The sequence below is a fragment of the Microcaecilia unicolor genome, chromosome 3 (genome assembly GCF_901765095.1).
Source record: "Microcaecilia unicolor chromosome 3, aMicUni1.1, whole genome shotgun sequence".
Lineage (NCBI taxonomy): Eukaryota > Metazoa > Chordata > Amphibia > Gymnophiona > Siphonopidae > Microcaecilia > Microcaecilia unicolor.
The window spans coordinates 410,992,259-411,014,192 of NC_044033.1; the positions used below are offsets into that span (position 1 = coordinate 410,992,259).

At 41.0% G+C, this 21,934-nt stretch overlaps 1 protein-coding gene across 1 annotated transcript in view; it reads left to right on the forward strand.

The window, feature by feature from the left end:
* The window catches only part of LOC115464782 (39S ribosomal protein L19, mitochondrial-like), a 39,060-nt gene extending 24,383 nt beyond the window's left edge, over positions 1-14,677 (forward strand). The window contains exons 5-7 of the mRNA XM_030195137.1: positions 8,542-8,676; positions 10,455-10,636; positions 14,327-14,677. Of these exons, the coding sequence (XP_030050997.1) occupies positions 8,542-8,676; positions 10,455-10,636; positions 14,327-14,548 (539 nt within the window). The 3' untranslated portion in view covers positions 14,549-14,677. The remainder of the gene's footprint in view (positions 1-8,541; positions 8,677-10,454; positions 10,637-14,326) is intronic.
* Positions 14,678-21,934: the final 7,257 nt, after the last annotated feature.

Consider the following 21,934-nt stretch of genomic DNA (forward strand, 5'->3'; position numbering starts at 1 on the left):
AGAAATCCAGGACTGTCCCAAAATCTCTAGCCTGGAACTAGATATCTTGTCTTTCTTGGCAGCTCTGCTGCCTGCTAAGGTAGAATTCAGAGGATCCCAGATCAGGAGGATCCGAGAGCAGCAGCCAAGGAGGTTTATTAAGACAGGAGCCAGCATGATGACAAAAGGCTGAAGCTGTGGCCCCAGTGCAGCCACCATATTGGTGCTACCAAAACAAACTATCAGCTGCTGTATCCACGTTGTCATCGTTCATTGTTATTTTATCTCAGTTATACTTAGAAACGTGCCGGCTTGGGCAGCATACAGATGTACACAGAAGAAGTATCACAACAGAATAACCTTTCATCGATTAGAGTAGTAATTTGTTCTAAATCGTAATCAGTGTGTCATATCAAGGGCTGGTTATAGGGACACCCTAGCACAAGTTGTATTGGTGCTGAGATTTTTTCACTAAAGGGCCACCAAAACAGACATCATGTTATGAGAATCAGGTGCTCAACATTCAGAGTTTTTATTCATAACTACAAAGGTTGTTTTAAACCTTAATTAGGTTGAAACCTGGGAGCATTAAAATCCTTGTTTTCCTGTGCCTAGCTCAAAAGAGAAAGAAGGTATGTGGGAACATGCTTCTTTTGTTTTGAGTAATGAAGTGGTATATTATAAAAATGCACCTGATATTTTTTAATACTATTATTTAAAAGAGAGGTATTGAATAATGAAGGAAGCATTATCTTCATGCAGAAGTCCAGAGTCAGTCTAAATGTGCCAGTTCTGTTGTATATATTTAGTTATACTTAAGGTCTTTTTGGATGTAAATGCAAGCAGCATACTATAAGCCACCGAGTTCATACAACATTAATTATTTTCAGTCAAGTAAATCTGTTTGCTGTCTGCTATGTGAATATTCCATCATTGTTTCTTGCTATCAAGTCTTAAATAGTTGTGGCATTTGCTTAAAACTTTGATGGTTTTAATTCATTATCCAGACCTTACATGCACATCGTATTGCTTTTTAAACCCAAAGGTGAAGCCTAAGGGTGGCTGAACAATTAGGTATAAACTGTGTTGTTTCTGACTTTATTTGTTTTGGACTGCTTTGTGTCTTACAGATCTGTACATTTGCTGTCTGGAATTGTGGAAGATGGAAAAGAGACAATAAAAAATACATTTTGGATGTACTCTATTGAAGTTGTTTTTACTTATCTAATGTGTATATGGATGCCTGTTCTGGTGTGTGCATGTGATAATGATTGAATAACTGTCTATACTTGTGGCTTTGATTTCTGACCATCGTTAAAGGAATTTTAAATGCCCAGTTGGGTATATATGCAAATCTCAATTTAGGAATCTTTTTACCAAGCTGTGGTAAAAGGGGCCCTGCAGTGGCGTTGTTACACGAGTTTGATGCGCGCCAAAGCCGCCTTTTACCGCTGCTGGTAAAAGACTTTTTTCCTGAAAGGGAGAGAAATGGCCATGCACTAATCAAAAGAATTGGCGTGCATGGCCATTTCCTGGGGGAGCCCAGTAGTAACTGAGCAGAGTGTGGCGCTGCCTGATTACTGTCAGACGTACCCCTGCCACTCAGAAAACATTTTTTGCTATGCTGGAAATGGCATGCAAAAGGGCATGAAGTACCGCAACCATAGAGCTGAATTTCCATGTGGCCATTGGTCGCAGCAGCGGCTCCGTTGGGCCCTCCTGAATAGTGTTGTCCTGCCGATTCCAAACGGTTAGCGAAAATATAACTCCAGAGATTACATAAGTACATAAGTAATGCCACTCTGGGAAAAGACCAAGGGTCCATTGAGCCCAGCATCCTATCCACGACAGCGGCCAATCCAGGCCAAGGGCACCTGGCAAGCTTCCCAAACGTACAAACATTCTATACATGTTATTCCTGGAATTGTGGATTTTTCCCAAGTCCATTTAGTAGCGGTTTATGGACTTGTCCTTTAGGAAACCGTCTAACCCCTTTTTAAACTCTGCCAAGCTAACCGCCTTCACCACGTTCTCCGGCAACGAATTCCAGAGTTTAATTACGCGTTGGGTGAAGAAACATTTTCTCTGATTTGTTTTAAATTTACTACACTGTAGTTTCATCGCATGCCCCCTAGTTCTAGTATTTTTGGAAAGCATGAACAGACGTTTCACATCCACCTGTTCCACTCCACTCATTATTTTATATACCTTTATCTTGTCTCCCCTCAGCCGTCTCTTCTCCAAGCTGAAAAGCCCTAGCCTCCTTAGTCTTTCTTCATAGGGAAGTCGTCCCATCCCCGCTATCATTTTAGTCGCCCTTCGCTGCATCTTTTCCAGTTCCACTATATCTTTCTTTAGATGCGGCGACCAGAATTGAACACAATACTCAAGGTGCGGTCACACCATGGAGTGATATAACGGCATTATAACATCCTCACACCTGTTTTCCATACCTTTCCTAATAATACCCAACATTCTATTCGCTTTCCTAGCCGCAGCAGCACACTGAGCAGAAGGTTTCAGTGTATTATCGACGACAACACCCTGATCCCTTTCTTGGTCTGTAACTCCTAACTTGGAACCTTGCATGACGTAGCTATAATTCGGGTTCTTTTTTCCCACATGCATCACCTTGCACTTGCTCACATTAAACGTCATCTGCCATCTAGCCGCCCAGTCTCCCAGTCTCGTAAGGTCCTTCTGTAATTTTTCACAATCCTGTTGCGAGTTAACGACTTTGAATAACTTTGTGTCATCAACAAATGTAATTACCTGGCTAGTTACTCCCATCTCTAAATCATTTATAAATATATTAAAAAGCAGCGGTCCTAGCACAGACCCCTGAGGAACCCCACTAACTACCCTTCTCCATTGTGAATACTGCCCAATTAACCCCACTCTCTGTTTCCTATCCTTCAACCAGTTTTTAATCCACAATAGGACTTTTCCTTAACATCACCTGCCTTAGAAATGGCACAGGACAAATGTGATCAAAGTAGAAATGACAGGGTCTACTGGGCATCTATGTCCGAAAACGGGTACGTGAAGAGGCGGGACAGACCGTATTTTCGAAAAAATGGACGTTTTTCAGCTGGGCGTTTGTTTTTTTTAGCGATAATGGAAACTAAAAACGTCCAGCTCAAAAACGTCCTAATCCGAGCCATTTGGTCGTGGGAGGGGCCACGATTTGTAGTACACTCGCCCCCCTGGCATGCCAGGACACCTCCCACAAAACCCACTACCCACAAATGTACAACACTACCATAGCTCTTAGGGGTGAAGGGGGCACCTACATGATTTATTAAATGTTTTAAATAAAGAACAACATTCAATAAGAGATGGAATAATATGTAACGATTGAGTAATTAGTGAGTGGTTAAAGTAAGTAATACAGTGTACTAATTACTAAGTGAGTATAACCCTTGTATATTGGATAATGAATATTTATTGTGGATATCCTGAAAACCTGACTGGCTGAGATTCCCCCAAGACAGGTTTTGGAATCACTTGGTTTGAGGAAAGGTTAAAGAGATTAGAGCTCATCAGCTTGGAAATAGACGGATGAGGGGAGATATGATTCAGGTCTACAAAACCCTGAATGGTGTAGAAAGGGTAAAAGTGAATTAATTTTTTACTCTTTCAAAAAGTACAAAGACTAGGGAATACTCAATGAAGTTTAATGGAAATACTTTTAAAACAAATAGGAGGAAATATTTTTTTTCACTCAATAGTTAAGCTCTGGAACAGTGGTTAGCGAATCTGGGTTTAAAAGAGGTTTGGACAAGTTCCTGAAGGAAAAGTCCATAGTCTGCTATTGACACAGACATGGGGAAGCCACTGCTTGCTCTGGGATTGGTAGCATTGAATGTTGCTACTAATTAGGTTTCTGCCAGGTACTTGTGACCTAGGTTGGCCACTGTTGGAAGCAGGATACTGGGCTAGATGGACCATTGGTCTAACCCAGTATGGCTATTCTTATGAGTAAAGGGCTGATAACCATGGAAACCCCTGTGGCACTGGGCAAGTCATTTCACCCTCCATTGCCTCAGGTATAACCTAGGCCGTAAGCCTTTTAAGGCAGGGAAATAGCTACAGAACCTGAATTTGTAAATTTTGAGTTTGCATTTGGTTAAAACTAAGTAATTTAAATCTAAATCCCAACTTTTGTGGGCAGTTAAGACTTTTATACAGTTGAAGAAATGTCTTTGCCAGTCATTATTTTTAGTTCAAATAGCAGTTGCACAAAGTGCTGTACATTTTCTGTATTGTAAACATTTAATAAATCAATAATAAATCTAACACTCCCATACACAGGCCATGTTTCAATTCATCTTCATCAGGAGACCTTATACAAATAACATCCTATTATTGTACTTATTTTAATCTACAATTTTCCATTTTACAACAATATATTCACAATACCTTTCACAGCCCCATTAGAGCGTCTGGTGCACCCAGGTCCTCCCTGTTTCCGGAACCACCAACCACATGAGTCAATCTACTGACTCCGTGTACCTCACTTCCTCTCTTTATACTGTTATTAATAGGGACCAATCTACTTCCTTATTTAAACCAAATGGTTCCACAGTTCCCCAATTGTATATCATTCGCTGTTCCCTCCGTACCAATTCTCGCTCAGGATTTCCCCTTTGTCCCTGTAACTGGAATAATACAACAAACCTTAGATCATCTACAACATGATTAAATTGTAACCAATGGCTAATGATCGGAGCCTCAACTTTTTTGCACCTAATGTTGCTAAGGTGTTGTGCCACCCGTATTTTGATCTTATGGGTAGTTTCCCCAATATACCACAATTGACATGGGCAACATATGCCATAGATTATGGGAGTGTTAGATTTATTATTGATTTATTAAATGTTTTAAATAAAGAACTGAAACCACTTAAATCTCCACACTGAAAAATCTTTGGTAAATATAATCACGCTCTTCACAAATCCAAAGACTAGAACTGTGTGTATGCAAACAGCTTATCTATAAAATAGTTTTCTTGTATTTTTAATTTTTGATTTTTGTATTCTTTATATATATTTTAGGAGCCCTCGGAAGATACCACTTTAAGGCAACTTCATTGTTTTTTGCCTAGTGGCATAGTCTCTCTTCATTGGGTCGTCCCTTTGTTTGACTATTTGTAAATGCTGTTGCAAACACTCACTACAAAGTGCTCAAAATATGTGCGTGCTCTGAGTGAAAAATAAATAAAATGAAAAACTTGAACATAAACTTATCTTAAATACCGCTACATATATCTTGCTGTTGGAGTCCACTTAGGCTTCCCCTAAATTGCGCCCGACGCCGCGGGTTTCACTGCTTTCATCAGGGACTCGGGTTAGAATGGCCCGCTTTGAATTCCCAACAGTCTGTGCATGCCGCTTCTCGTAGCGCTGTCTGCTGTTCTTTATAGGCGCTATTTGATGACTACAAGATACCGACGCTTCGCGTCAACGTCACTATGAACAGAAAAATCTGGCATTGGTAAATTAAATTAAATTTCCTTAGTGCCTGTTACAAAGACTTGGAATGAGTATACATCTCACTAAATATACATATTTATGACACTCAACTCGTCCAACTTCCTACTACATAGATCTAGCATGAAACAATTGATTACAGAGCTTGAGAAAAGAAAAATAAAAAAGAAAAATAATAATAATAACAAAGAAAAAGAAAAATAAGGACATCTAGAAATCAGATTAAATCATGGAATTCCATTCCACAGATTCATTCAACCCATATGGATTGATTGTATCCACCTGTGTATTCTTTAAATAAAGAACAACATTCAATAGATGGAATAATATATAACGACTGAGTAATTAGTGAGTGGTTAAAGTAGGCAATAAATATTCATGAGATTAATTTCCATGTACTACCTCCTTGATATGCAAATCAATCTCATCAATATTCACTGTGGATATCTTGAAAACATGACTGGCTGTGATTCCCTCCAGGACAAGTTTGGGAACTCCTGCTCTAACCACTGGGCTGCATCGCTTACATTTAAAACCAAGTAGTAATCCACAGACTGTATTCAGAGATAGCAAAAAAAAAAACCACATTTACTCACCTACATAGAACTCTGGAATGTTCAGCAATTTTCTTCTTGCTACCATATCTTTTCTTTCAATCAAGTATTTTAAAGGGTCTTTTCTATCTCTGGGTGGAATAAATTCAGGGCTCAAGAACCTGCACAATGATCAGAAACATAAGTAAGTAACCAAGCTATTTTAGACAAATCATCTTCCATAAGCCAACCAACTGCAGTTACTTATCATACCAAAGTGAACTCCACAGCTTGTTTGTTACATTTGTACCCCGCGCTTTCCCACTCATGGCAGGCTCAATGCAGCTTACATGGGGCAATGGAGGGTTAAGTGACTTGCCCAGAGTCACAAGGAGCTGCCTGTGCCTGAAGTGGGAATTGAACTCAGTTTCTCAGGACCAAAGTCCACCACCCTAACCACTAGGCCACTCCTCCACTCCTAGCCTATGAGTGGGGTTTACTAAAGTAGGATAAGGCAAATCTCAAAACACAGGCAAGGAATGAAAAAACACCCCAGTTCACCCTGACCCAAGTCCCGGATTTCCTAATTCCCCCCTCCCACCCACACATGCGGTTCTCTGCCTCTCCCTGGCTTTCTGGCATTGTTTAACAAATTTCCCTGTATGTATTTTCTCTGAAGTCACATTGAGTCAAATGATCATCGCATACTGCCCAAAACCTGTGTATAAGCATGAATGCAATACCTTTAGCAAACAGTTGAAGATACACATAATCATTTTACAGCTTCATGTTATGTATATAAATATATATATATATTTTTTTTTTATTCAATTATTCAAATTATTACAAGAAACATCTTGTTTAGGAAGTATCATACATATACATAAATCTTTCTCAGAAAAACTTAATCAAGAAAAGTAAAATAATTCACTCTTCGTAAGAAATTGACACTCAAGTCCATAAATCAGGAATCCAAAATGTAGGAAAAATACTGGAAACAAACAACAGAAAAAGAAAATATAACTGGATATCGCACTACATTAAGTGGGGTTGCCTAATTTCTTTATCGTTTATCCAATTTTGCTGAGGCTATAAGTGCAGATACATGAGCAGGTTCCATAAATACATATTTTTTCCCCCAAGCTTTATTATGCACTTGCAAGGGTATCTTTAAAAAAAGGTGCCCCCCAAGTGCAAAACTTCAGGCTTTAGGAGTAAGAATTGTTTCCTCCGCCATCTAGTCTCCTTAGAGACATCTGGAAACAGGAGAATTTTAAACCCTAAAAAGGGCTTTTCTTTATTACGGAAAAACATGCGGAATATCCAATTCTTATCCGGCAATAATGCCACAGTCGCCACCAAAGTGGCGACTGAGGCAAGTTCAGAGTCAGTAGTTTCAAGCAAAAGAGAAATGTCTATTGGTTTTTCAGGTATCCGATTCAGGTCTTTCCCAGGAATATAATAGACCAAGGTAAAGGGTGGAAGATTCTGTTCAGGAATATCCAAGATCTCACGCAGATAGCGTTTTAACATTTCCTGAGGGGTTACATTTTGTACTCTGGGAAAGTTGACAAATCTTAAATTATGATTTTTAGTATAGTTATCAAACACTTCAGTCTTCATCCTAAGACTGGTCAAATCTTTTATCATCGTAGATTGAATTACTTCAAAATTCGAAATTTTTTGATCAACTTTTTCCTCTAATTTTCCAAATTTACCTTCCAGATCTTTAAACTCCTCTTCTTTTTTTTGAAAATCAGTCTCCAAAGATTTTAATCTTGGTAACGTCTCATTATTTTGCTTAAGAAAAATTTGTCCCAAGTTAGACACCAAATCCCATAGAGTATCTAATGTCACTTCCTTTGGTTTTTCTACTAACGCTTTAGGAATTTCAAACCTTGTGGAAGTCAGCTCAAGAATCCAACTCTGTTCTTCAGCTCCTCTCCCCTCACTCCGCGGTGTCACATTGGGCAAAATGCCCTCCGTTCCCTTCTCCGTTGTTAACTGTGCTTCCAATCGACGCTCTACAGGGCCCTCTGTACCTTCCAGGGTAGACCCTGTCGATTCGAGGAGGAAAGAACTCACACCAATCGGCTGGGGAGGTGGTGAACGCATAGCGGGGCTTAGTGTGACATCGAGGCCAAGGGAAGCCGAAGTCTCCAGTTCAACGGCGTTCCCAGCTGGCGACATCCCGCTTACAGAGGCAAGACCCGGCGGTCTAAAGAATCGGTTGATAGTACCAGGCAATGGAGGGGGTAGTGGGGAAGCTCTAGCCGCTACTCTCCCTCAACGTTTAGGCATTATTTCTCAAAGGTAAGATCCCGACCTGCAGCGTCTTAATGGAGTGTGGCCATCTTGGATCCCTGTTTGGTCCTCATGTTATGTATATTTATGTGACTCAGACCACTCGCTGAAGCTGGGCAGAGAATTTGATTGTGAGCCTCCCAGCTGTGAGAAAGCAGGATGGCAGTTTCCCTACAGTTCCTGTTTTTATTACAGCACTGATAACACTTTTGTCTTCTGATTTCTAATAACAGGAAGTGTTCTTGCGGTGACCATGTCAGATCCACATGCCAGCAACAAAGAAAGCAAGTTTGTAGGAATTTGCACACAGCGATCGGGAACAGCACTCGGCACTACATTTGTGCTGCGTAATATCATAGAAGGGCAAGGCAAGTTTGATAGGTTTTTAATATACACTTATAAAGTGGGGAAGTAAGCTTGAGTTAAAGGGAACTGGGAAAATGTGTTTGACTCTTACTATTTATCTTTTTAGGTGTCGTTAAGGAACATATCTATTGCCCTTTGTCGCTTGAAATAAAACATGAACAGTGATATATCCAATGTGAGGGTGGCGGCCTTGTGCCATAGAGTAGCAGTTCACCGAGCCAATGCTTTCCAGCTGTGTATGGCACTAGACCTTTCCAAAGCTGTCCTATGTAATTTGGAGGACTGCCATGCTGCTTGCTCTATCTGTCGTAAGACAAGCTCTTTGGTGCGGCTCAGCAGAGAGCTGTAATACTTGTAATACTGTTCAGAATAGGAATCTTGCTTTCTAGTATCTTCATTACAGAGAAATAAATCAGCTTGGGGTCCTTTTACTAAGCCGCGTAAGCGTCTTCGCTCGCCAAAATGGAGTTACCGCACAGCTACCATGTGGCTCTTTAGGTTAATTTCATTTTTGCCGCGCGTCCAATATGTGCATTCGAAAAATAATTTTTATTTTCTGACGCACGTATCGGACGTGCGCCAAGTGGCATTTGGCGAGCTTGTCATTACCGCACAGTTACTGCATGAGACTGTACCGCTAGGTCAATGGTTGGTAGACCCAAAATAGACGCGCGGCAATTTTGATTTATGCTGCATGTCCATTTTTGCCAAAAATGTTTAAAAAGGCCTTTTTTTACAGGTGCGCTGAAAAATGGATTGGCATGCACCCAAAACCCGCACCTACACTACCGCAAGCCATTTTTCAGCTCACCCTTAGTTTGCTGGTTGTTTGTGTTGAAATGTTATAAAGCTGGATATTATTTGGCAGATGGTGATCTTGTAATTGATATTGGCTCGTGACCTACCAACAGTGTCAGAAGCCATGCAAGAGAAAGCAGCAGACTAACTGCTGTACTAAAAAAAACTGCATCCAATTTTTGCTTACCTTCCAGTGGAGGGGAAGGATGCAATTCTTTAAAACAGCATGGGCAAATGGGCACTAAAGAGTCTTTTGCATTGCTGTGGTTAATGGTACTAGACCATCATGGTAAACATTTTATGTAATGGCTCTTGGGAATTGGTGTGATGAATGATGTCGATGGTACATATGAATGCTTTTTTTCTCAGCCTTTCAAAAGAGAGAGGATCTGCTACATTCTTTTTAAAACATTCAGATTTTTATCATGTAAAAGGTATAAAATGGGATCAGAATGTATTTTTTTTATTTATAAAAATGTGATCGCTGCTTTACTGTCCAAAGGAGCGAACAATATCACATTTGCTTCGAGTTTTGGTATGGTGGGCGGAGCAGGGTGTGAAGGGTCTGAGGCTAGTTGTAAGGCTGCACTGCAGCAATTTGCTGGTCTTAGGCAGCACGCAGCTTTCTACTAGTTCATGGCAACTAATATTTGACATTTGTGTTGCTGTATAATCTCAGGAAACTGCCCTTTAGCTCCCCACCACCAGTGCTCATTTTGCTTGTCCCATGACCCACTGCTGCCACTGTTCATACGGCCTCCCCCCACACTCTTTTGTTAGTAGCGACAACTACCTTCCCCTCTTCCCAGTTGCCAGGAAAGACTGCCTTGCCTACACCTCCCAAGCAAACTATGTTGGTATCCAGCATTACTGGCTCACTTCTGTCACATAACCTGTGTTATAAGGTCAAAAATAACACTCTGGTAGTTTTGAATCTGCCTCATGGTCATTGTATTCATGGTTTTTTTGCCTTTGTGTTCAGGAGTTGAGATATGCTATGATTTGTACAGTCCTCGCATTCAGGATATCCAGGTGCTAAAACTGGAGAAGAGACTAGACGATAACCTGATGTATTTGCGAGATGCATTTCCAGAATACAGCACCTTTGATTTTGATATGAAACCTGTACCGCATCCTGTCACTGAAGAGGTTCCTGTAAACCAGGTAGTAGCTGTTTTTAGTCTAACCAGATCTGAGTGTGAGGGAGAAATAAGGACCAGGCGGCCCAGCCAGTGTGCTCAGTTTAACTCCTTCTGTAGTACTGTGGATCCCATTTGCTCCCTGGCTCTTTCCTTGTAACTAAGGATCCTCTGTGCTCATCTAGGGACAGGAAAATATTGTGGACCTTCAGATGTAGATTTTGTTCAACTCAAAGAGAAAATAAATCTTTAATTGTAATTAGGTCTAAGATAATACTCCAAAAAATATTTTTAGCAATGTTTTCTCTTGATTCGTTGTGGTTCAGTGTGCTTCTGTGTGATTCAACAAACTTTATCATAACAATTATTTTCTTCCAAAATTCCTCTTAAAAAGACTGTCAGCCACTTACAGATAGACCTTCTCACCACCAACGTTAGTCAGCCATTATCATATATATTTTAGGAGACTTTTCATTCCAATGTGAGTTTGTGTTGCATTACGTCGCATCATGGGAGGATTGTCTCCTTCTCCATTCATTCCTCCCGAGAGGCTCCATTTTGAACTTCCTGTGATGCAGTGTAATGCAACATTTGAATTCATGTCGGAAAGAAGTGTCTCCTAAAATATGTGATGATGGCTCACTAACAATTGGTGAGAAGAATTTTTGGAGTATATCTTAATTCTAATGACAATGAAAGGTGTATTTTCTCTTTGAAGAGTTGAAGAAAATTCTTAGAGCTACGAGTTCACCAATGTATAACTTTTTAATGCAGTAATAAACTATAGCTAGTGAAACAGGTTTAGGATGTATTTAAATTGCATTTGAGCTATAGCGGCTTTATTTGAAATTTGGTGCCTTTTTTTGCTTGTGCTATAAAATAAGCATACTTGATCCTGATTAGTGCCAGAAAGACTTATGCAGTCTGTGTCCTGAAAATGGCACAGAGGTACTGTCCATCATAACACATAAACAACCATGAGGTTGTTTAAATTTGCTTGGATTCCATCCTCTTTCTATTTAGGACTCCTCTGTGTTTATCCCACACATTTTTTAAATAACACTTTATTTTTTTTTTAGTGTCCTCCACCAGGAGGGTTTTCCAGGTATTCATCACCCTCTCCTTGAAAAAGTGTTTTCTGATGCTACTCCAGTTGCCACCCTGCAATCTCAATTCATGCCGTCTAGTTCTCCTGCATCCCCATCAATGAAACAAGATTTGTTTGTATATCAATACTTTTTAAGTATAAAATAATGAATGGAATGGGTGGATGTGAATCGCTTATTTACTCTTTCCAAAAATACTAGGACTAGAGAGCATGCAATGAAGCTATTAAGTAGTAAATGTCAAACAAATCGGAGAAAATATTTCTTCACTCAACAACAGATCCATAGCATCTTTCTGACCCCAGCTACTTCTTGGTATATTGGCCTTTTATCAGTCCAGGACCATTCTGACATCTATTATTGGGTTAGCACTTGAGGACTCACCTGCGCTGGGATGCCCTCCAGAGTGACGGTTGCTTGCTGCTTCTCTCCCACTGCTCAGCCTGCCTTTCCTCCTCTCTTCCTTGTGATCCTGGGCAAGTCGCTTAACGTTCCATTGCCTCAGGTACCACTTTGATAGATATTCCACAGGGTGGTTACAAACTCCATTCCATTCCCAGGCCTCTGCCTGGCAGCACTATGCGAGAAGGTACTTCTCAGAAGATCAGGGAATACCTGCTGAGTGGCGGAAGCCACAAGCTCTTTTCTGGCTGAAGAGTATGCCAGCACTGGGCAGGTGGAAGAAGGAGCTGACAGCTAGTGCTGGGACGGAGAAGGTGGCAGAGGCTAAAAGGGGCATTTGCTGGCAGACAGTGGGGGAAGGATAGAAGGGAGCTGATTGCTGGAACTTGGAGAAAAAAAGCTGGATTGGAAGGGAGGCTGGTGTTGTAAATTTGTTTTTTGGGTCACAATCCAGCTCATTTTTGAAAGTGATCGCCGGCCATCTTCTGACACAAATCGGGAGATGGCCGGCGATCTCCTGAACCCGGCCAAATCAGTATAATCGAAAGCCAATTTTGACTGGATTCAGCTGCTTTCCATCACGGAGCCGGCGAAACATCAAGGGGGTGTGCTCACGAGATGGCCGGCTTTGCCCGATAATGGAAAAAAAAAGCCAGGCCTGACGAGCATTTCCCCGGCTTTACTTGGTCCCTTTTTTTTCACGACCAAACTTCAAAGAGGAGCCCCAACTGACCAAATGACCACCGGAGGGAATTGGGGATGACCTCCCATTACTCGCCCAGTGGTCACCAACCCCCTCCCACACACAAAAAAAAACTTTTTTGGCAGCCTCAAATGTGATACCCAACTCCCTGACAGCAGTATGCAAGTCCCTGGAGCAGTTTTTAGTGGGTGCAGTGCACTTCAGACAGGTGGACCCAGGCCCACCCCCCCCCCACCTGTTACACTTGTGGTAAATGGGAGCCCTCCAAAACCCACTATACCCACATGTAGGTGCCCCCCTTCACCCTAAGGGCTATGGTAATGGTGTAGAGTTGTGGGGATTGGGTTTTTTTTTTTTTTTTGGGGGGGGGGGGGCGCTAAACAACCAAGGGAAGGGAGCTATGCACCTGGGAGCTATTTTTTTTTTTTTTATTTTTAGAAGTGCCCCCTCGGATGCCCGGTTGGTGTCCTGGCATGTGAGGGGGGCCAGTGCACTACAAATGCTGGCTCCTCCCATGACCAAATGCCTTGGATTTGGATGGGTTTGAGATGGCCAGCATTATTTTCCATTATGGCCAAAAACTGATGCCGGCCATCTCAAACCCGGCGAGCTCTGACATTTGGCCGGGCCCAACCGTATTAGCGAAGAAAAAGATGGCTAGCCATCGTTTTTGAAAATAGTTGGCTCCGCCCACTTACGGCGCAGACCCGCGAAGATAGCCGGCCAGCTATTTGGCCGGCGCCGTTCGATTATGCCCCTCAATGGAATCTACCGAAGTACCTGATATAGGGGTCAGAGAAGGGCGAGGCTGCTGATGGGGCTGGGAGAAGGAGGGAGCTGATGAATGGGCTGCGAGGGGACAGTTGCTGATTCAAGGGGTTGTGAGGACTGATGTTGATGTTATGAGAAAGGGAAGCTGATGATGTTGCTGGAGCTGGGAAAAGGAGAGGGCTGATACTGGAAAATTTGTGTTTTGCATCATTGAATGGAATCCTCCTAAAAAAAACTTCAAAAAACATTTTTTGCAATATAAATACACCAGTAAACCCCAGTTTTTTGGACTCTGGGAAAGCACCTAGTAGCCTGAAAAGTAAACATCTAAAATCAGAAGTCCTGTTTATATTTTACTATGAACCATATTAGCTCATTTTGGAAGCTGCTTATAAGGTGCCAAATGAGCTAAAAATAACAAATATTTCATACTTCAGAAAGAAGTTGCTTTAGAAAATTAACCCCAACAATGAACATAAGGTCTACTGGAAAGTCACATTCCAAAAGTTTGACTTTGTCCATCCTTAGTGCTCACATCATAAATTTATTAGGAAATGTAAGTGGTGTTATTAGAAATAATATATTCTGTAAAATTACTGTTTGCTACATTTTTTATTTGTAATTTTCAGTGTACTGTATTTAGAAAATTGCTATGACAATATGCATTTTTTAAATGTTAAGGTTCATAATACAAAAAAATATGATATCTTATTCTGTATTCCAACCATCACAGCTGAAAGTTAAAATGAAGCCTAAACCGTGGTCAAAACACTGGGAACGACCCAAGTACAAAGTGCAGGGAATCAAGTTTGAACTGTACTTAACAGAAGAAAAATTAAAAGAAGCAATGAAGTGGGACAGGCCCTGGGCAGAGTTTGATATGCTTAAAGAGTATGATACTACAAAAATAGAGGAAAGAATCTGGAAAGAAATCAATCCAGAGCTGGACAAATAATGCAGATGGATCATGGCTGAGTTCTGCTTTTGTACATTAAAATAAGATTGGTGATATACAGGTGAATCATGAAGGCACTGACTTCTTAAGACTGTAATATTTTACCTAAATAAAGCTGTTTTAATAAGACTAATGCTGTAGTGTTTTATATATTTTTTTATTTCAAATTATTATATTACAAGAACATTATGGAAACATGGAAGAAATTGCTAATAAAACTACACATTATTACATGGAAGTCCACATCAAGGGAAACCGCAATTGAAGTCGAAAGAGAAAAACAAATTCCAAGTTACTCCAAATAACCACAGGCATGAAGACATAAACATCTAATCAAAGCACCTGATTAGATCTTAATTACAGCAATATTAATCCACTTTCTGAACATTAGGTTTATCTGTAAGAAAATTCTCCAAATAGGATCTAGAAAAATATAAGAGCTGTTTCCATGTGTTACCAGACATTTACAAGAAAATTTCATGAAAAAGGAAGTAGCTGCTAATAAAACTTTAGGCTTTGGCTGTAGAAATGTCATTCACCTCATATTAATCTGTCAGGAAACATCTTTGTTTGACCACAAAACAGCTCATTTTTGGGTGGGAAATATGCTTTCATACTAACACCTTTTTGCTCTTCTGTTTGAAATAAAACTAGCAAAGTTGCTCTCTTTACTATATTATCACGAGAGGATTCCAAAAACTTAGTATTGCATTTCTAATATACTGTATAAAAGCTACAGTATAGTGTCTGATTTAAACAGGTACCCAAGAGTAGCTCAGACTGATTGCTAGGGAGGATAACACACCAACTCACCTCCTAGGCTTTAGACAATTAAATTGTCTAGTATGCTTCTGTACACAGGCAGCAACTGTTCATTTCCTTCTGAGCAGTTTCAGCCTGGCTGCAAGGTACATAGTATGATCAGAACCTCCACAACTGTTACAGAGAATTGAGGTACTGCCAACAGACCAGAAATCTGATGGGGACTCATCGGAAATTCTAAACCAGCCACTACCAAGAACTGGGTTCAAATAAGCTGGACAGAAAAATGGAAGCTCACCTAATTCCTTACAGGAAATGGATCAAGAAAATAAAAGTTACTGAGTCACCAAGATTGTGTCATACTATGGAAGACATACATTCTTCCCCCCCCCCCCCCCCCCCCCCCCCCCCCCCCCCAAAGGCTGTGGAGCTTCCCAATTTGTTCATAGTGATTTTTTTCCCAGAGAAATAAGCCCACTGGTAGAAGTTCTGGAGCAAATGTGAAGCAGCTATTCACAACCACTTGCAATCTTACTTGAGTGGCACAGTAGCAAATGACATAGCTAGATTAATTCAATCTAAAGAAAAGGTAGCAGTGAACATTTTCTTGGAGTAATTTTGCACCGAAACCATCAATCAAAATGCACTTAAATAGGCATCCCTGTGACAATCCACTAGTGTGATTGCCTTGTCTGGCAAGTATTAATTTCAGATGTGTAGTTTGGAAATGAAGGGTATGGTCGCTGACATTTACGAAGGCCTTTTATGTCCTACATTGTTGAACCTAGCTGTAGATAGCATCACATTAGAATTTAACCAACAGGATGTATGAATAGAAGGTACCAGTTCTCATAAAATTCCTGCCCAAGAAAGTAGTAAGAAGTGAGAATGCACTATGCTTAATTGTTTGAGGTTGTTGACCTCAAGCATCAACACTACAAAAGATCAAGCTTACTGTGTATTACGAACAAAAGACAGATCTAGTGTCCCCCCTTCTGCTATTGCCCTCCACAATGTAGTCCCAGAAGTGCCCTGCATATGTTGTGATAAGACAGACTACAGCCGTAGTGATTACACAGTAGATGGCAGCAGATACAGACCAGTATGTCCATCCAGTATGCCAAACAAGATAAACTCATTACATATGGTATGAAGTGATACATCATATGTATGCCTGATCTTGATTTATCCTTGCCTCTTTTAGGGCATAGACCATAGATGTCTGCCTGACACTGGCCTTGTTCTAAAATTTCTGAACTTGTCAAAACCATTGAAAAGCTTCACTCCAGCCCATCCAAATCTATTCAGCCTCGATCAGGGTACAGACCATAGAAGTCTGCTCAGCACTGACATTCCTACCTAATCTCCCCTAAGCTTCTTTGGATCCAATCCTAAACAGGATTCTGTTGTGTTTGTACGTGTTTTTGAATTCTACTGTTTTCATCTCTACCACCTCCCGTGGGAGGGCATTCCAGGTAACTACCACCCCTCTAAGTGAAAAAATACTTCCTGACACTATTCCTGAGTCAGCCCCCTTTCAAATTCAATTCGTGCCCTCTAGTTCTATCACCTTCCTGTCTCTGGGAAAAGGTTTGTTTGCAGATTAATATCTTTCAAATATTTGAATGTCTGTATCATATCACCCATTTCTCCATTCTTCCAGGGTATCCATGTTTAGGTCAGCAAGTTTCTCTATGTATGTCTTGCTACGTAAACCCCCTACCATTTTCGTTGTTTTTCTCTGAACCGCTTCAAATCGTTTTACATCCTCAGAAAGATAGGGCCTCCGAAACTGAATACAATACTCCAAGTGGGGCCTCACCTGTGACTTTGTACAGAAGCATCAACACCAGACTACAAGGAACTATCAGTGGATATGAGAGAGAGAGAGAGGCTCACGAGCAGTGTTTTGTTTGGCGCCTCAACACTTTACTATATTCTGAAGAAACATATGTTCAGCATATGGAAAGAAACATCACATAAATGTGTGATCAAACTGCAGAACAGGGCACACTTGTCACATAAAATGATATTGTCACATCTGTTTCACCAAGTAGTGTAAGCCCAAAGACCTGGCAGGGAACATCTGCACAAAACACAAAATTCTTTTTAAATTTGCCACGCATCTACCTTTTCCTATATGAGCACACAGCTCTGGAGCGCGTTACCACGCAACCTGAAGACGGTCTATGAATTGACCAACTTCCATAAACTATTGAAAACTTATCTCTTCGGCAAGATATATCACAAAGATCAGCACGTGTAACTGTATATTCTTTAATATATCCAGAAATGTCTTATAATGTCTTTTACTTTAAAACTATTATGTATTTCAACACCATGTAACCAATACCCTCTGTAAACCAAATGTATATTCTCTTCTATTTCCAATTTCCATGATGAATTGTAAGCCACATTGAGCCTGCAAACAGGTGGGATAATGTGGGATACAAATGCAATAAATAAATAAATAAATAAATATGTGCATCAGAAGTCATTCACCATATACAACATCCATGTTGATTTGATTTATATTGGAAAGGCTTGGTATTCCACTCAGGAGCACATTGAGGCATATTTTCAAAGCACTTTGGGAGGCTAAGTTCCATAGGTTTCTATGGAACTTTGGGAGGCTAAGTGCTTTGAAAATATGCCTCATTGTGGAACACTGGACTAGATCTAATTGCATCATTTATGAGCTCCCTTAATACAGCATCTTTTTGTTATTTTTCAAGCAAGGGCCAATTTGTAAAAATACGAGAGCAAAGATCATCCTTTCTCCACACCCATCCCTTTGAACTGGCTCTCCCCCTAATCCAGTTTTTAATCTCCTCCTCTACTTTTCTATACTTTGTCTAGAGCCTTGTTATGTGGCACCACATTTTAAACAGCTATTCGGGAGGGGGGGGGGGGGGGGCGGTCCCAGCTGCAGAACATAGCTTGCAGTGAGTTTGAACTGCATGCCACTCTATCTTGTGAGAGTAGAATGGGATTTTGGTCACCACAAAGCTCAAACTCACCAGAAGCTGCATGGCACAAATAATAGGAATCACCAACATCAAAAATGAGAGGCAAGCATATACCAGTGTCTCTGGGAAAATAATATACCACATTAATTAATAAATCACCAGAATGTGACCATATCATCATATCAAAAGAATCTTGTTGACCTCTTTAAATGTATTTTTTTATGTGCTCATATACTTTCTGGGGACATTCACAGACCTGAATGGTCTAAAGCAGGTATCCCGGTCTGTATAATCATAGCACATTTTTAAAAATCTAAGACCATGATTTGTTGGTGGTGATGAGGGACTCCCCGAATTCATTGAGGCAGCTCTGGGCACGGATAGAACAATACAGTGCTCTTTCAGGGTTTAAAATAAATGCACACAAATCACATTGGCTCACCATCTCTCCTGGGGTGGGAGGCACAGGGTTAGAGGAACTGGGAGTGGAAGAAGCTGAAGAGGCAATCAAGTACTTAGGAGTCCAAATCCCCCAGAACCTGGCTCAAGTGTGTGCCCAAAATGTGAACAGGCTTTTGGAGGATATGGTGGACAAGTTGAAGCTGTGGCAATCCCTCCCGCTCTCTTTGCTTGGCAGAATAGCGCTATACAACATGATGATTGTACCCAGATGGTTATATGTGTTCCAAACGCTCCCACTTTATCTTCCAAGGAAAGTGGAACAGCAAATAAACAAAATATTGCAGAAATTCCTTTGGAAAGGAAAGAAAGCAAAAATTGCTCTGCAGATTCTGCAGATCCCAAGAGAATACGGGGGCCTGGGCCTCCTGAGTTTGCGATACTTAACGGTAGCCTGTGGAATCAGGCACCTAAATGACTGGTTTTGAAAGACAAGTGAATACTCTGCTACCACTATGGAATTAGGCTTGTTTGGCCCAGACAACTTTACAGGATTTCTGCATGGTAGCAAGCAACATCTCCCAGCAGTCCTACAGAAGTCACATATTTTGCCTACGATGAAAATGGTGTGGAAATGGATCTGCCGCATGCATGGCTTTTCACCTAAAACTACCCCCTACCTGTCGATTTGTGGCAACCCGGGGTTCGAGCCTGGGACAAGTTATACTGTATTCAACAGATGGAAGGAAAAGGGGATAGAATACTTATATCTTGTGCTCACAGACGAAGGGCGTATCAGAACGTTTCCAGAACTGAGAGCTCAGTTCAAAATAAATTCAGCGGACTATTTCCATTATTACCAGCTGAGTGTCCAGTCTGACTTGGACAGACCTCACCAAGGACGTGAGGGAAGAACTGGCTGGTGCTATGTCGCTGGGGGCGCAATTGAAAGTGTCCATGGCCTACCATCATCGCCACATCCGAGATACAATGCCAGAATTGGATTACAGGGGCTACGCGGCAAAATGGAGCCAAGATCTGGGAAGCCAGATAACTGAGACTATGTTTAAGGACCATGTGCAGTCGCTCTGGCAGACCACAAAACTGGCAGAGCACTGAGAAATACAATATAAATTCGCACTAAGGATATATGTGGCGCCTAGAAGAGCTTTCCATATGGGAGCATCACCGGATGGAGCATGTGGGAAATGCCATCAAGAAGGGGCTACATTGGCTCACATGTTTTGGACATGCCCAAGAGTGGTTTGGTTTTGGAAAAGTATACTACAACAAGTGACAGAACTCTGGTCCCGAAGATGGACATATGATCCAAAGTTGCTTTTTGGACACCCAAGGCTAAGCAAGCCAACGCCGAAGGGATTCACAGACTTTGTAAAAAGAGCTACAGTAGTAGCGAAAAAAGCAATCCTGCAAGAGTGGCTGGGGAACAAACCACCATCACTGCAATATTGGCGAACTCAAATGCTTATACTTTTACGTACAGAACATCTGGCAATGCGGAACCAGCCACGGATAAGAAGACAACAATTTGAATGCAGATGGGCAGCCTTTTGGGAAACCTTGACCCCAATGGTCCGGAGCCAGATATTGAACCTATAATCCCCGTTGCTGCTGCTCCTGTAACCTCTGCTTGTTATTGGATATATAAGGGAAAAAAGTGGGGGAGGGGAGGGGGAGTAGTTTAGGGGGGGAAATACTAATATCAATAAAAATACAAAATGTGAAGATATGCTAATTGCTGTTATGGAACTTGCTTATGTAATGTGAAATGTTACAGCTGATTATGTTCACTTAATAAAAATGATTGAAACATAAAATCTAAGACCAATATTTTCAAATATCCATTGAACAAAGTTGGATGCACTTAACAGAATGGCATTTTTGGGTCCTGACATGGGTGTGTCAAGGCACCCGCTATTACAGAACTGTTTGTGCAAATATCTCTTAATATACTTCACACACTCACAGAATGCCAGGCCTCCCTTCCCTCTGCTGGACCCACCCATAAGCTAGACACCCCCCCCCCCCCCTTTCCCCCAGGCTCTTTGGCATCCTGATTTGAAGCAGCAAAACACAGAGCAGGTGACATAGTAGACAGTTTATTAAAACAAGTACCTGATGTGGCCATGTTTTGCCCAAAAAGGCTGCACCAGGAGTAAAGCTGTAGTCCAGACATATAAATTAATTAAAAACATACAAATATTAAAAATCATATCAAAAATAATTCCAATAAAAAATACACAGTTGTGTGCTGGGAAATTTTTAACAACAGGCTCTCTGGGCAATTTGGGAGAAGTGGACCAGGAGAGTAATGCATTCTTCTCCCCCCCCCCCCCCCCCCCCCCCAAGCTGGCAAGCCAAACCCCGCAAGCCAAATAGACTGCTGCTTATTTCTGGCTCTGAGCAATATGCTCAAGTTATACCAGCAGATAGATTATGGCATAATTATGGTATGAAGTTTCCCCCATTTGTTCCACTATGATGGGAAAAATTCTGGGAAGAGTGGCCAAGAAAGCAAGTTCTTTGGCTATTTGTCCATGTTTTTATTTAAAGGCAATTTCTTCTCAAATCTCAAATCTTAATGTCTTACTGCATTTATAAATAACTAGTAAAAAAGGTCCGTTTCTGTTTGAAAGGAAACGGGCGCTAGCAAGGTTTTCCTCTGAGTGTGTATGTTTGAGTGTATATGAGAGTGACTGTGTGAGAGAGGCTTCTGTTCCTGCTGCTGTGCATTCCCTGTGTTGTGGCTCCGCCCCTCTCCCTTCTACTGGCCAATCTGGTGTGGGTTTGTGCTGAACTATCAATTCTCAATTTTTTTACAATAATCTATGGGCCCTGTTTACAAAGATGCTCTAGTGTTTTTACCATGTGCTAAAATTTAGCATGCATTAACCGTGTAGATGCCCATATGAAATATTATGGGCATCTACACGGCTAGTGCACCTTTGTAAACAGGGCCCTATGTATTGACATTTCTCACTGCATGGGCTTCTCCCAATGCATTGCACGGAGAGAATGCTTATAGTGCTTATTAACAGAAATAAAGGGATATATAGCCTTGGGTAAAGAAGCTGTCTTATTGCAATTTCATATTTCCATGGTGTTTGACACCATGGATCATAATTTGCTGCTTTTTAAATTGAGTGAAATGAGTATTAGGGAATCAGTTCTTAAATGTTTTTCATCCTTCTTGGGGAAATAGACAATATAGCATTTTGAAGAATGGTGTAGCATC